General features: G+C 53.9%; 1 protein-coding gene across 1 annotated transcript; it reads left to right on the top strand.

Moving 5' to 3' along the window:
* The first annotated feature begins 211 nt into the window (after nt 1-211).
* On the top strand, nt 212-11,250 carry UNC45A (unc-45 myosin chaperone A). The gene is made up of 20 exons (XM_083412626.1): nt 212-394; nt 474-641; nt 1,255-1,291; nt 1,396-1,571; nt 1,731-1,823; nt 2,478-2,645; nt 3,644-3,812; nt 3,968-4,138; nt 4,222-4,393; nt 5,312-5,612; nt 5,761-5,855; nt 6,145-6,286; nt 7,282-7,422; nt 7,700-7,827; nt 9,241-9,307; nt 9,423-9,536; nt 9,632-9,747; nt 9,869-9,986; nt 10,066-10,221; nt 10,360-11,250. Exons 1-20 carry the CDS (start codon nt 380-382, stop codon nt 10,636-10,638), a joined length of 2,826 nt encoding a protein of 941 aa, XP_083268752.1. The 5' UTR covers nt 212-379; the 3' UTR covers nt 10,639-11,250.
* The last annotated feature ends 973 nt before the right edge of the window (nt 11,251-12,223 follow it).

Genomic DNA, 12,223 nt, shown 5'->3' with positions numbered 1-12,223 from the left:
TTGTCGGTTCCCCTCTGCCTCCCGCCCTTCCGTCTGAGCCCGCTTTCCCTCCACAGGAGTCCGTTGGGGCCGCTGCTGGGCGTGGGGCTCTACGGCTGCCTCGTCCTGGCCCTCATGACCGTCGACTTCCTTCACTTCTACCGCCTCCACCAGCGCAGCTTCCACCGCCTCCTCCACCGACGAATCCTGGGGAGGTGTCCCTGCAAGAAACAGGAAGCCGGCAAGAAGGCATGCGGGGCGGGCGCGGCGGTAGGTGGAGCAGCTCCGCTCGTAGGCCGCCCGGTCTCTTCTCCGCTGGGCGCTCCAAGGGAGGCGCTGCCAGCACGTGGGTCGGCTAGGGAGCGGCTGTCGCGCTCGCGTGGCGTCACTAGAGCGCGCCATGGAGGAGACGGCGGTGAGTGGGGTGGGCGGTGGGAGCCCAGCTGACCCCCAAACCGAATCGCTCATCCACCCCGCCCCTCTTATCTCCGCAGGTCCCGGAGCTCCGCCGGGAGGGCAACGAGCTCTTCCAGACAGGCCGCTATGAGGAGGCGCTGGCCGCCTACACCCGGGCCCTCAGCCTCTGCTCTGGGGATGGCGAGGAGCCCGACCCGCACCGCGCTGTCCTCCACCGCAACCGCGCCGCCTGCCACCTCAAGCTGGTGAGTGGGGAAGTGGGGAAAGCGGGAGGGTTGCCTGACTTATGGGAGCCCCCCAAGGGGCATTGCCAGCCTGCCTACCTGCCGCTCACTTCTGCAGGAGGAGAAAAGCTGGACACTCTTGGGGAAATTTTAAGGGATTATTCCCACGTGTCTTTTCTTCTCAAAACTCTCAAGTGAACGTAGCACGCATCAAAAGGTAGCAGGCATTGTGTGAGTTTTCCCCTAAATGGCCACAGAGCTTCCCTGTGCCCCCAGTGTCAACGTTTCTGTGCCTCTCTCATTTTAACTGTGCTGAGCCCCTTTAGGTGGACTTCTTCTCACCCTACTGCTCCTTAGAAGCTGAGGTGCCTTTATGCACAGTCAAGGGGAGCCCTCGGGCATGGCTGTCTGGCTATGAGGTACTGAGAAGACAGTGGCCATATAGTGAGAGGCCAGCCTGATGCCTTTTCTCCTCCTGTAACCTGCAGAGAATTTAGGATTTGACGGATGTCCCCCAGAAAGGTGGTTAGGGCTGTCATTTTCAGCCTCAGCTCCTCTTGAGTATTTTCTTCTCCCCTCACCCCCCCCCCCTTACATCTTTCACCAATGCCTCTCTGGCATTCTTTTTTTGCAGGAGGACTATGTCCAGGCAGAACTGGATGCTTCTAAAGGTGAGCTGCAAGGGGGTGGGGTGGGGGACTACTCTCCTTCCAAAAGTCTCTTTCTCTGCAGAAGCCTCTTTGCTACATCTTAATACTTCCTTGCCTGTTCACAGCCATAGAAGCTGATGGGCATGACGTGAAGAGCCTCTTCCGGCGCAGCCAAGCCCGGCAGAAACTGGGCCGCTTCGACCAGGCCCTCCTGGATCTGCAGAGGTGTGTGAGCCTGGAGCCCAAGAACAAGGCCTTCCAGGAGGCTCTGCGCAACCTTGGCAGCAGCATGCATGAGAAGGTAGGAGAAGCATCGGGGCAGTAGGGACATTGCCAGGGTAGGTGCCTCCCTTGTGGGGCAGCCTAGCTCTCCACCCAGGAAGGATTCTGGGCTTCAGGTGTGTACTGGGCTTCTGAAGTATGACTGTGGGGTTTCTCACCAACTGCCTATTTGCCTCAGATGACAGCCATGTCCCGCACAGACTCCAAAGTGGAGCAGATGTTTAAGTTGCTGCTGGACCCTGAAGAAAAAGATCTGGACAAGAAACAAAAGGTACCCCTCTAACCAGCAAGCAAGTGGGAGGTGTGATGTGCCTTGATGAAGACCAACTTTGGGTGTGCTGCAACTGTACATATATGGGATGGAGTTGTAGAATTAGGCAGTCTCCAATTCTGTTTTCTGTTTCAAAATGCAAGTTTTGCATTTCCCAAGTTGCCTATAGGCAAAAGCCAGAGGGAGGGTTTCTGATGCCTGGATCAGGATACCTGAGGGAGGAAGGGAGGAGGACTTTGAGTCATTGTACCGTAACTTCCTTTTCCATGACTGTCAAAACCAGAATATATTAGGGTGGTGCTTATTTTAATATGATAAGTCTCAGTCAAGAGTGATTCATTCTGTCTCATGGGATTTGTATACCGCCCTTCATCCAAAAATCAGAGGGCGGTTCATAACATAAAGTCATGCTAATGTTGATGGGAGTTACAGTGCAGCAGCACCTGGGGGGACTCTGCAGGCTTCCCAGCTCTGCCCAATGAGGAGATCCCCACCCCCATGGCTCTTAGAGAAGCAAGGACAATGGAGTTATTATGGGCCAGAATCCCCAAACCTCTCCAGCTCTGACTGTGCCCCTCCATCAGCTGTGTGGCCTGATGGGGAGCGGTTAAAGCAAGCCCCTTTGTCCAGCTAACTGGCTCTTCTCCTGTCCAGGCAGCTCAGAATTTGATTGTTTTGGCTCGTGAGGAGCCTGGTGCTGAGAAGATTTTCCAGAACGACGGGGTGCGCCTCCTGCTACAGCTGCTGGATACGGGTCGGGCGGACACGGTGCTAGCAGCTGTGCGAACCCTCACTGGCCTTTGCAGTGGGCATCGTTCTCGGGTATGTCCACTTTTTAAGATGAAAGCTTCTTCACCCTTTTTTTGGGGGGGGGGTAACAGGTTCAGTCCATTTACTGACATGTTATGCATAAAACTCTCTCCAAAACCTGTTGCTTCAAGGGCATGCCACTTCTCTGAGGGTGCGTGTGCCTGGAACTTGCCGCTGACATTGTACTGCATCTTTGAAATGCCTCAGGAGGTCAGAGGCAAACCAAGTGGTCTCTTCTGTCCCCCTCCAGCACAGAGCCAGGGAGGGGCTGCAGAGGCACCCGGGCTTTCTCTGCCTCTGCACCTGCTTATAGGTTGCCACCCCATCCTCCTGGCAGGCACAGAGTTGAGTTTTTGCCCATAGTTCAGGCTGGGGAAGGGGATGGAATCACCCCTCCCTCTCTGCTGCTCTAGTGTTGAGAGGAAACCTTGGGCTTCCTATTTGCTGGAGTCTGGCTAACCACCAGTGATTCACCAAGAGTGCTCCCCAACAGTTCCTTGTCCAGTGACAAGTGGGGTACTGCAGGGTTCAGTACTGGGGCTGGTGTTGTTCAACCTCTTGGAATGGACACCCTCCAGATGGTGGACTCTCCTTCATTGGAGGTTTTAAAGCAGAGTTTGGATGGCCACCTGTCAGGAATACTTTAGTTGTGATTCCTGCATTTCAGAGGGTTGAACTGGAAGACCCATTGGGTACCTTCCAACCCTACAATTCTATGATCACTTACCATGGGGGACAGAGGGCTAGCAAGACTGTTGAATCCTCAAGTAATACATGCTGCAAGATAACCTAGATATTCCTCTAGTATAAAAAAAACCCCTGAACTCTGTCTCCTTGGGTAAGTTTATGGGTCCTCAGAGTTCCTGCTGACAAACCGCAGTTGTACTTGTGGAGTTGCCTACTAGGCAGGTATCCAGCTCTGCTCTGAGCTATGTGGGGGAGGTAACTGGTTCTTGAGAGACAGGCCTGGATTCCTCCCCAAGTCTCAGTGGATGCTGCCCTTCTTTCAGACTGCAGTGATCCTGGCTGAGCTGGGGCCCCAGCGCCTCTTTGCTATCCTAGAGATGGAGGACGAGCAAGTCTCGCTGGCAACCTACAGCCTGCTGCAGGTTATGTTTGATGCCCTCAAGGAGGGGCTGCAGAGGGATGTGCGTGGCAAGGAGGAAGCTGTGGTCTTGGGTGAGTCTTTTGGGTGCCTCCCTGCTGGGCTCAGCATCCACTTTGTGTCGTGCCAAGCTCATCTCTGTGCTGATGCCTTGGGTGGAGCTGGGCTGCGAATGCTGGCCTGGAGAGAGGAGGCTCAGACCTCCTCAACTCTGATTCTGCTCCTGTAGATACATCCAAAGAGCTGAAATTGCTCCTCAAGCAGCTGCTGGAAGCCCTGACCCGGGAGAGCATTTCCTCCTATGGCCGGGACAGCATCCTCAACCTGCTGATCAGTGTGGTGCCCCGGAAGTCGCTGAAGGACCCCAACAACTGCCTGACCCTCTGGGTCATTGACCAGGGTACGTGTAGCCCATTCCTGAGCCCCTCCTCTTCCTGGCCTGGGTCCCTCGCCAGCACCAGTGAGCATGTCTGTCCTCGCTAGGTTTCAAGCAGATCCTGGAGGTGGGGGGCACAGTGAGCCACAGTCCTGGGGGCCTGCGGGTGACGGAGAACACCCTCATGAGCGCAGCCGTCCTCCTCAGCAAGCTCTATGGGGACCTGAAGTGCGACGGGGAGCGGGAGAATTTCCACCGGCTCTGCGAGGACTATGTCAGGTAGGCCTGTGACTGACTTGGGGGCCACCCCCTGCTGCTTCTGGTAGGGGGTGCTGGGAAGGCATGGGGGGCAAATGAAGTGGTGGGGAGTGATGCTCAGCACTTAGTTGCTGACTAGCTTCACAACAGCCCACCAGCTTGGCCAGAGAGACCCAGTTACTGTAGTTCATGTACTAATTGCTTCAAGACTGGATTATTGCAGTGTGCTCTATATGGGGCTTCCCTTGCACCTGATCTGGAAGCTGAAGCTAGCGCAGAATGCTGCAGCTTGATTGCTGAAAGGAGCAAAAACTTGTCAGCATATAGCACCCGTGCTCAGAGATCTGTACTGGTTGCTGATTTGCTACTGAGACAGGTTCAGAAGGTTACTATTAGTATGCAAAGCCCTTAATAATTTACCTGTGAGATTGCCTTAACCCAGATATGCTCACTCAACCACTTCCATCTGCAGAATTGGCACTGTTCCAAGTGCCATATAATACCCGTTCTGCATTTCTAAGAAATGGATCTTCTAGTGTGGAGATATCAGGCAGGCGCCTTCATTCTACTCTTTTTGGCGTCTACTGAAAACACTTTTGTGTAGGCAAGCCTACCCATATATTTAAAATGCTGGTGTATTTTTAGTTTATTGCTGGTTTTAATTTTTAGAATGTGTTGTTTGTACTAATAATCTTACTGTTTTATTCTTTTTATAAACCACTTTGAAGTTTTCTACAGTCACATGATATATAGATGTTATGAAAAAAATACATAATAGCGGGTGGGAGGAGGACTTTTGCTGCCAGGAAATGCCGTGGGTTGATCTCGGATTTGAGACTCCAGCCTTCTTTCTGGTGCAGAGCTTGGGGTTTCAGCTTTGGAATGCCTGTGGCAGCTTCCTGGCTTCTCCTGATGAGCTGCCTTTCTTTCACCTCCCAGGGGCTGGTTCCAGGACCACGGCGTCCCTGGGAAATTGCGGGCCATCCAGACGGCCTCCTGTCTCCTGCAAGGCCCCTCCGAGGCTGGGAACAGGGTGTTGGAGCTGAGTGGCATCATGGAGAGCATTCTGGCCTTGTGTGGCTCATCGCGGGAGGCCGACCAGCTTGTGGCCGTGGAGGCCCTGATCCATGCTGCCGACAAGGCCAAGCGGGCCACCTTCATCACTGCCAATGGGGTGACACTACTGAAGGAGATCTACAAGCACAGCGAGCGCGACAGCATTCGCATCCGGGCCCTGGTGGTGAGCAAGAGGCAGCAGATCTTGGAGAAGGAGGGAGCCATTTTCTGGCTGCAGTGGGACCCCACACTGTTCCTCTTCCATCTTCCCAGATTGAAGGAAGTTCTGGGGTCAGGTGGCAACTACGGCACATCACGTTTTCTCTTTCCAGGGCCTCTGCAAATTGGGCTCGGCGGGGGGCACAGACTTCAGCATGAAGCAGTTTGCGGAAGGCTCTACCCTGAAGCTGGCCAAGCAGTGCCGGAAGTGAGTGAGCGCTGCTTTCTTCCCCCATGTCCCAGGCGCTTTAGCCTCTTCTGTGCCACGTGACTGCCTTCCCCTTTAGAAGGAGGTCAGGCTGCCTGTCCCTTTCTCAAAATCTTGGGTGCTGGTGGGAGCTGACGGATGACAAGAATGAGTCCTTCTGGCAGCTGCGCAACAGACCATGCCCCACTGAAGCCTGGGGTGGTGGGCCTTCCTATGCTCCTTGCCTGCTAGGGTCTCAGCTGGTAGAGGCACTAGGGAGGGATCCTGATTCTCCTTCTCCTGCTTCCAGGTGGCTGTGCAATGAGGCCATCGATGCCGGCACCCGCTACTGGGCAGCTGAGGGACTGGCCTTCCTCTCCTTGGATGCGGACGTTAAGGAGGAGCTCCTGGAGGACAAGGCTGCCCTGCAGGCTCTCTTCTGGCTGGCCAGGGTGAGGTCCTCTTCCAAGAGGGAGGGCAAAGTGGGTGGTTGTGGTACCTGTGGGAGGAATGGGCAGCTGCCTTGTTTATGTTGAATTTCCTTTGCTTAGGAATAGCAACCCAGCTGTAGTATGTGGTACCCAGTAATTTTTAGAATTGTAGAGTTGGAAGAGGTCCCAAGGGTCATCTAGTCCAACCCCTGCAATGCAGGAATTACAGCTAAAATCCCTGACAGATGACCATGCAGCCTCTGCTAAAAAAACTTTCAGTGAAGCGAGAGTCCACCACCTTCCGAGAGAGTCTGTTCCATTGTCAAACAACTCTTACCATCAGAAGGCTCTTCCTAATGTTTAGTGGGAATGTTCTTTCTTTTCATTTGAATCCATTGGTTTGGGTTCCTACCACTGGAGCAGCAGAAACCCACCTTGCTTTGTGTTCAATGTGATAGCCCTTCAAATATTTGAAGATTTAAGATGTAAAATGCTGTTCTGTAGCAAAATTTCCCAAGTCTCAGTGAAGTGTCTTCAGATCCATAACTGGAGCTTCACTGCTCCTCCCAGCACTGCTCTTTCAGTCTCCAGTTTTCAGAGGTTTCAAGAGCAGAGCAAGGCAGCTCCAAAAAGCCTTTCACACAGCGCCATGCTGTGCTTTGAAGTCTGGGCAACTGAGGTTTTAAAGTGCAGCATCACCATTACATCTGGTGATTGACAGGTGGGTGGCCCCACCTACCTGCTCAGCTCAGTCCGTCAGGAGTGCAGAGATATTAAGAGATCACTTCTGATCAGCTTCTGGTGTTCTGTGGCTGGGCTGTCTTGTTCTGCATCAGCTGATGCTTCTGAATAGTACTCAAGGGCGGGCACACTTTACTTTCCCTGGCAGTAGCCTAGTCTTGAGGTAACAAATGCACAAGTGGTGGTCCCTGGTCCCAAAGAATCATGAAGATCCCAACTGACCACCTTCTTCTGCTTCTTTGTCTTTGTTTCTGCCGCCAATCTGCTCCCTTCAGTCAGAGAACCGGAGCGTCCTCTTTGCGGTGGCCTCCACGCTGGTGAATTGCACCAGCAGCTACGACCAAGAGGAGCCTGACCCCCAGATGGTGGAGCTGGCAAAGTACGCCAAGCAACACATCCCTGAGAAGCACCCAAAGGTGAGAGTGGGGAGAGGAGTGCCATGAGGGGGCCAGTGGAAGCCTTCTAGCAGGCTGGGGGGGGTGTGGCTGGGCTTGGCTCCTCTGCCCTCTGCAGGAATTTTTTTTGGGTAATGGGGAGTTGAGGTTGGAGTGGGAAGCTTTTAGACGTTTGTGATGCAAAGACCACAATTATTGTGTGAGATGCTGGTGGATGGAGCAAGGAGGGCGAGAGGAGGTGGATAATAGGCATCCCACGGTCTGTTCCTATCCTCTCTCTCCATCTCTTCCTGCCCAGGACAAGCCAGAGTTCGTGCGCCAACGTGTGAGGAAGCTGCTGGCCGCCGGTGTGGTGTCAGCGCTCACCTGCATGGTGAAGAGTGAAAGCCCCTCCCTGAGCCCCGCCTGCCGAGAGCTGATCTCCAGGTGAGGCCAGCAGGCCACAGGCCTTGAGCCCTCAGAGGTTTCATAGAAGGGAAGGGACCCAAAGGGTCATCACGCCCAACCCCATGCAATGCAGGTATCACCGTTAAAAAATCCCTGACGGATGGCCATGCAATCCCTGCTTAGAAACCTCCAATAAAGGAGTGTCCGCTACCTTCCAAGGGAGTCCGTTCTGCTGTGAAAGAGGACTTTAACGTCCCAAAGCTCTTAGTAATGTGTAGTCGGAATCTCCTTTCTTGTCATTTGAACCTGCTGTGGGGTGAGCTGGTTCTGGACCTTCCAACCCTTCCCAGGTTGGGGGGAAAGGTGACTTTCCCTGGCTGTCTTGCCCCAAACATCATTGATCAAGCTGAAGCCAAACATGGCTGCAGGGAGCTGGTCCTGTCACATACCTACTGTTGACATTGCAGGGCAACTTCTCTGCTTCTAAGAGCTGCCCTTGGACCATACACCCCTGAAAAGAGAGGGTGTCCCCAGTGGGCTCTTTGAGAGAACAGTAAGATAGAAGTGTAAGGATATGAATAGATGCTAGGAGAGGATATATTAGACATTATCCTTCTTTGCTCACGTTTGTGAGTTCAGCAGAGTGCCATCCCTTTGCAGCTTGAAAGGGAAGCTTAGATAGGCTAGTTTTAACCTTTTAGTTTAAATAATCCAGGATGCTTTAAGGCAGACTGGATTCTCCTGGTCTTTCTCCATTTTCTCCCCCTTAAAATAACAATCACACAAAAAGCCTTGTAAAAGGTCAAAATAACATTTGCTCACTCAGAATATTTGTTGAAGAGTAGCAGCCTTGTTCAGGCAGGCTTAAAATGGTAATTCAGTTACAAAGACATATTTTGGTCTAGTTTAAAATGGTGTCTGAGCATTGGAGCTCAGACACAACAGATGTTCTTCACATTTCTGGCTTGATGGAAAGTGTTGAAAAAAGAGGATTTGCCCAAACAGCTATGCCCTTCCCCTGTCACAGCACAGTGGGAGTGTCTCTCAGAGAAAGAAAACTCTTGTGAGTTTCAGCTCTTACCAAGTGCCTACCTAGCAATAATGAACTGTTGGTTTTGACTGCATTGTACATATCCCACATGAAGCAGTAGAATAGAAGAGTCTGGCCTGAGCCTGCCCTTTCCCCTGAGCCCTGGGTGCCTTTTCTGTCCTTGCTGCCCTACTGGCCCCTCTGAAGTTGCTGTTCACAGGCAAGTCCTCCAGACCTGCTACACAGAGGAGACATGCTGGCCTTCTTACCTGTGGGTTTCTGCTTAGCCAAAGAGCTCAGAAAATTCGGTCGAGCCAAGATGACGCATTCCTGTAATCTCAAGTTGCTGTGGTGTGTGTGTGTGTTTGTGTGTGGAGAGTGTTCTGGGTCCCACATTCAGTGCCTGCTATTGTGTGCTTCAGGGTGTTCCTGGCTGTCGTGGAAGACCCTGAGGACCGAGGGGCTGTGGTGGCTGCAGGAGGCGGGAAGGTGAGCCTCACACATGCATACACACCCTCTCCTGTTTGGCTTTGCCCTGCAGCAGCACTGGGGCATCAAGGCTTTTTCACAGTCAAGCAGAATATGGATTTTATTCCACCACTAGGCACTCATCCCTCTGGCCCTGGAAGGCACTGAAATAGGGCAGACGAAGGCTGCGCAGGCCCTGGCTAAGATCACCATCACCACCGCCCCCGAGATGGCTTTTCCGGGTGAACGGGTCAGTGTGGGCAGCATCACAGCAAGGCAGTGGAGGGGGTCGGGTTCCCCTTTCCTCTCCCCACCACCCTGAGCCTTTTCTCTCTCCTCCTGCAGATCTACGAGGTAGTCCGGCCCCTGGTGGGCCTCCTGCACTTGAACCGCAGTGCCCTGCAGAATTTCGAAGGGCTGATGGCTCTCACCAACCTGGCGGGGACCAGTGAGCGGCTCCGGTAAGGCTGGACAGGCAGGCAGGCTGGCCATCTCCCTGGGTCCCAGCCCTGTCCTCTGGGAGGGTTACGTTCCTTGGAAGCAAGGGCCATTACCTTCTCCTGCTGGCTCCTCCTCCTGCAGGCAGAAGATTGTGAAGGAGAAGGCCGTGCCCATGATCGAGGGCTACATGTTTGAGGAGCACGAAATGATCCGCTTGGCAGCCACTGAGTGCATGTGCAACATGGCGCTGAGCCCAGAGGTGAGCAGGGGTACTGAGTCACCTGGCTGTGCTGGGGCCCCGGGAGGTTTATCTCCACTCACATCTCTCTTTTGGGCAGGTCGGGGAGCTATTCCTGGTGGAGGGCAGTGACCGGCTCAAGCTGCTGGTCCTGTACAGCGGGGAGGACGACGAGAGGCTCCAGCGAGCAGCTTCAGGGACGCTGGCCGTCTTGACCTCGTTGCTGCCCCAGATCTGCTCCCGCATCCCTCAAGTGGTGAGTACCGCCTGGAGGGTGGGCTGAGCCCAGCAGCTGCCCGCTGGGCACGGCAGGCCTTTGGAGGGTCTCCAGGAACTGGGTGGATGCCGGGTTTCCTTCTTGCTTGCTAACTGACCTCTCAACCTCTTTCCCCAGACGACTCACTGGCTGGAGATCCTGCAGGCCCTGCTCCTCAGCCCTGGCACCGAGCTCCAGCACCGCGGGGTGGTGGTAGTGAGGAACATGGTGGCTGCTGACAAGGAGGTGGCCGAGAAGCTGATGGAGAGCGAGACGATGGAGATCCTGTCTGTTATGGCCAAGGCCAAGGAGAAGCCCCAGACTGCCCAAGTGGCCCAGGAGTGCCTGGCGCAGGCCGTGGCTTATGGCTTGATCAAGCCCAACCCTCCTGCAGCTGCCGAGAAGGAGGAGGAGTGAGAGCTGCCCCCTCCTGACCTGCTTGGGCACACTGCGCTGTCGCTGCTGCTGGGCACAGGCACCAGGGCACAGGAGGGAGGGGGCTTGGGGCTGCTGGGACCAGGGGAGTGAGCCACAGCGATTGCCGCTGGCACCCTTCAGAGCCACAGGGGCTGGTGCCACCATTTTGTGGCACAGAAGGCAGCTCCAGGGGCTGTTTTGCAGCCTCTTGGTGCTCTTAGCTGTCTCTCACCTGGAGGAGGGTGTCGCTGGGCTGCTGCTGCCACACACCTTGGCAGCGCTGGTGGTGACGGGTGGTGGGCTCCCCAACTACCCCTAGGCTTGGGGTCACGGAGCTGCTTGTGCTGCATGGCTGCCTTTTTTAATTTCCTGCTGCTGGAAATCACAGCCTTCCTGTCCCTCTGGAGCTGCTCCTTCATGGTCTGAGGCTGCAGCTCCTGAGGCCTCCTCCCCTCCCTTGGGGTAGGAAGAAACTGCCTTACTGACAATGCATTCCTCTTGCCCTCTGTGGCAAACAGGACCACCGTTTATTGTAAGCAAAGATGATGTGGGAAAGAATGTAAACTGTATGAAAATATTATGGGAAACTATACAGATGACTTTTTCGGTAAATCTGATTTCGTGTGTTTCTCAATATTGCATTGATCGAATGGGGAGGGAACTGAACAACTAGGCTGTATGTAAATTGAGGGGACGGGACCCATCACCATTTAGGGATATGTCTGACCTCCAGAGTGACTCAGGCAGAGGGAGAAGATGATCAGACCCCTTCCCACTTGGACCAACCTCCCTCCCAGAAGGAGGAACAACCAAGCCCGTGTCCTATGGTGTTGCTAGGCCCAGGAACTAAGGCTGAAGCCCCCCCCCCTTTTACATTAAACTCTTGAAAGCAACCACTCACTTGCCATGTACTAATAGATGGCATACTTTTGAGGGTTTTAAACTCTCCCTCCCCATTTTACTTTTAAAAACCAAGCAGGGCCGGGATGGGAGCTTTGCAGGACATTCATAATCCAGGCTAGATGCCTTTGCACTTTAAAACTGGGCCTGGAGTTGGTTCTAGGTGTCCTGGCATGAACTGTCATTTGCAGGAAAGAGTAAGATACAGTGGAACCTCAGGTTGCAGACATAATTCATGACGGAGGCATGTCTGTACCCCGCAGCGTTTGCATCCTGAAGTGCCGCGTCTGCACAGGTGCTGGCGCGATTTGGCACTTCTGCGCATACGCAACGCGTGATTTAGCGCTTTGCATGAGCGAGCGGCAAAACCCAGAAGTAACCCGTTCCGGTACTTCCAGGTTTCCTGCGGTCCGCAACCTGAAAACACGGAACCTGAAGCGTCCGTAACATGAGGTATGACTGTAAAGGCCTCATATCACCTCATGCGTTGGGGAAAGAAAAATTGAGGTTTTAGTTTTCAACCCTTGAGAGAGCCATGGACCGATTTGATGTGGGCGCAACAGGGGTTGCTGTCAGGTTAAGTTTCTCAGGTGATCTGGAGGGTCTGCCATCCCACAGGTTTTTGAAACTGCAAAAGACTGAAGAAACCTTTGTGAAGAAAGCCACAGAAGTGCTCCTGGTTCTC

The sequence above is a fragment of the Podarcis tiliguerta genome (assembly GCF_965153285.1).
Source record: "Podarcis tiliguerta genome assembly, chromosome: 14".
Classification (NCBI taxonomy): domain Eukaryota; kingdom Metazoa; phylum Chordata; class Lepidosauria; order Squamata; family Lacertidae; genus Podarcis; species Podarcis tiliguerta.
The sequence above is the reverse complement of the archived record's forward strand: the minus strand, read 5'-3'. Positions and strand labels throughout refer to the sequence as shown.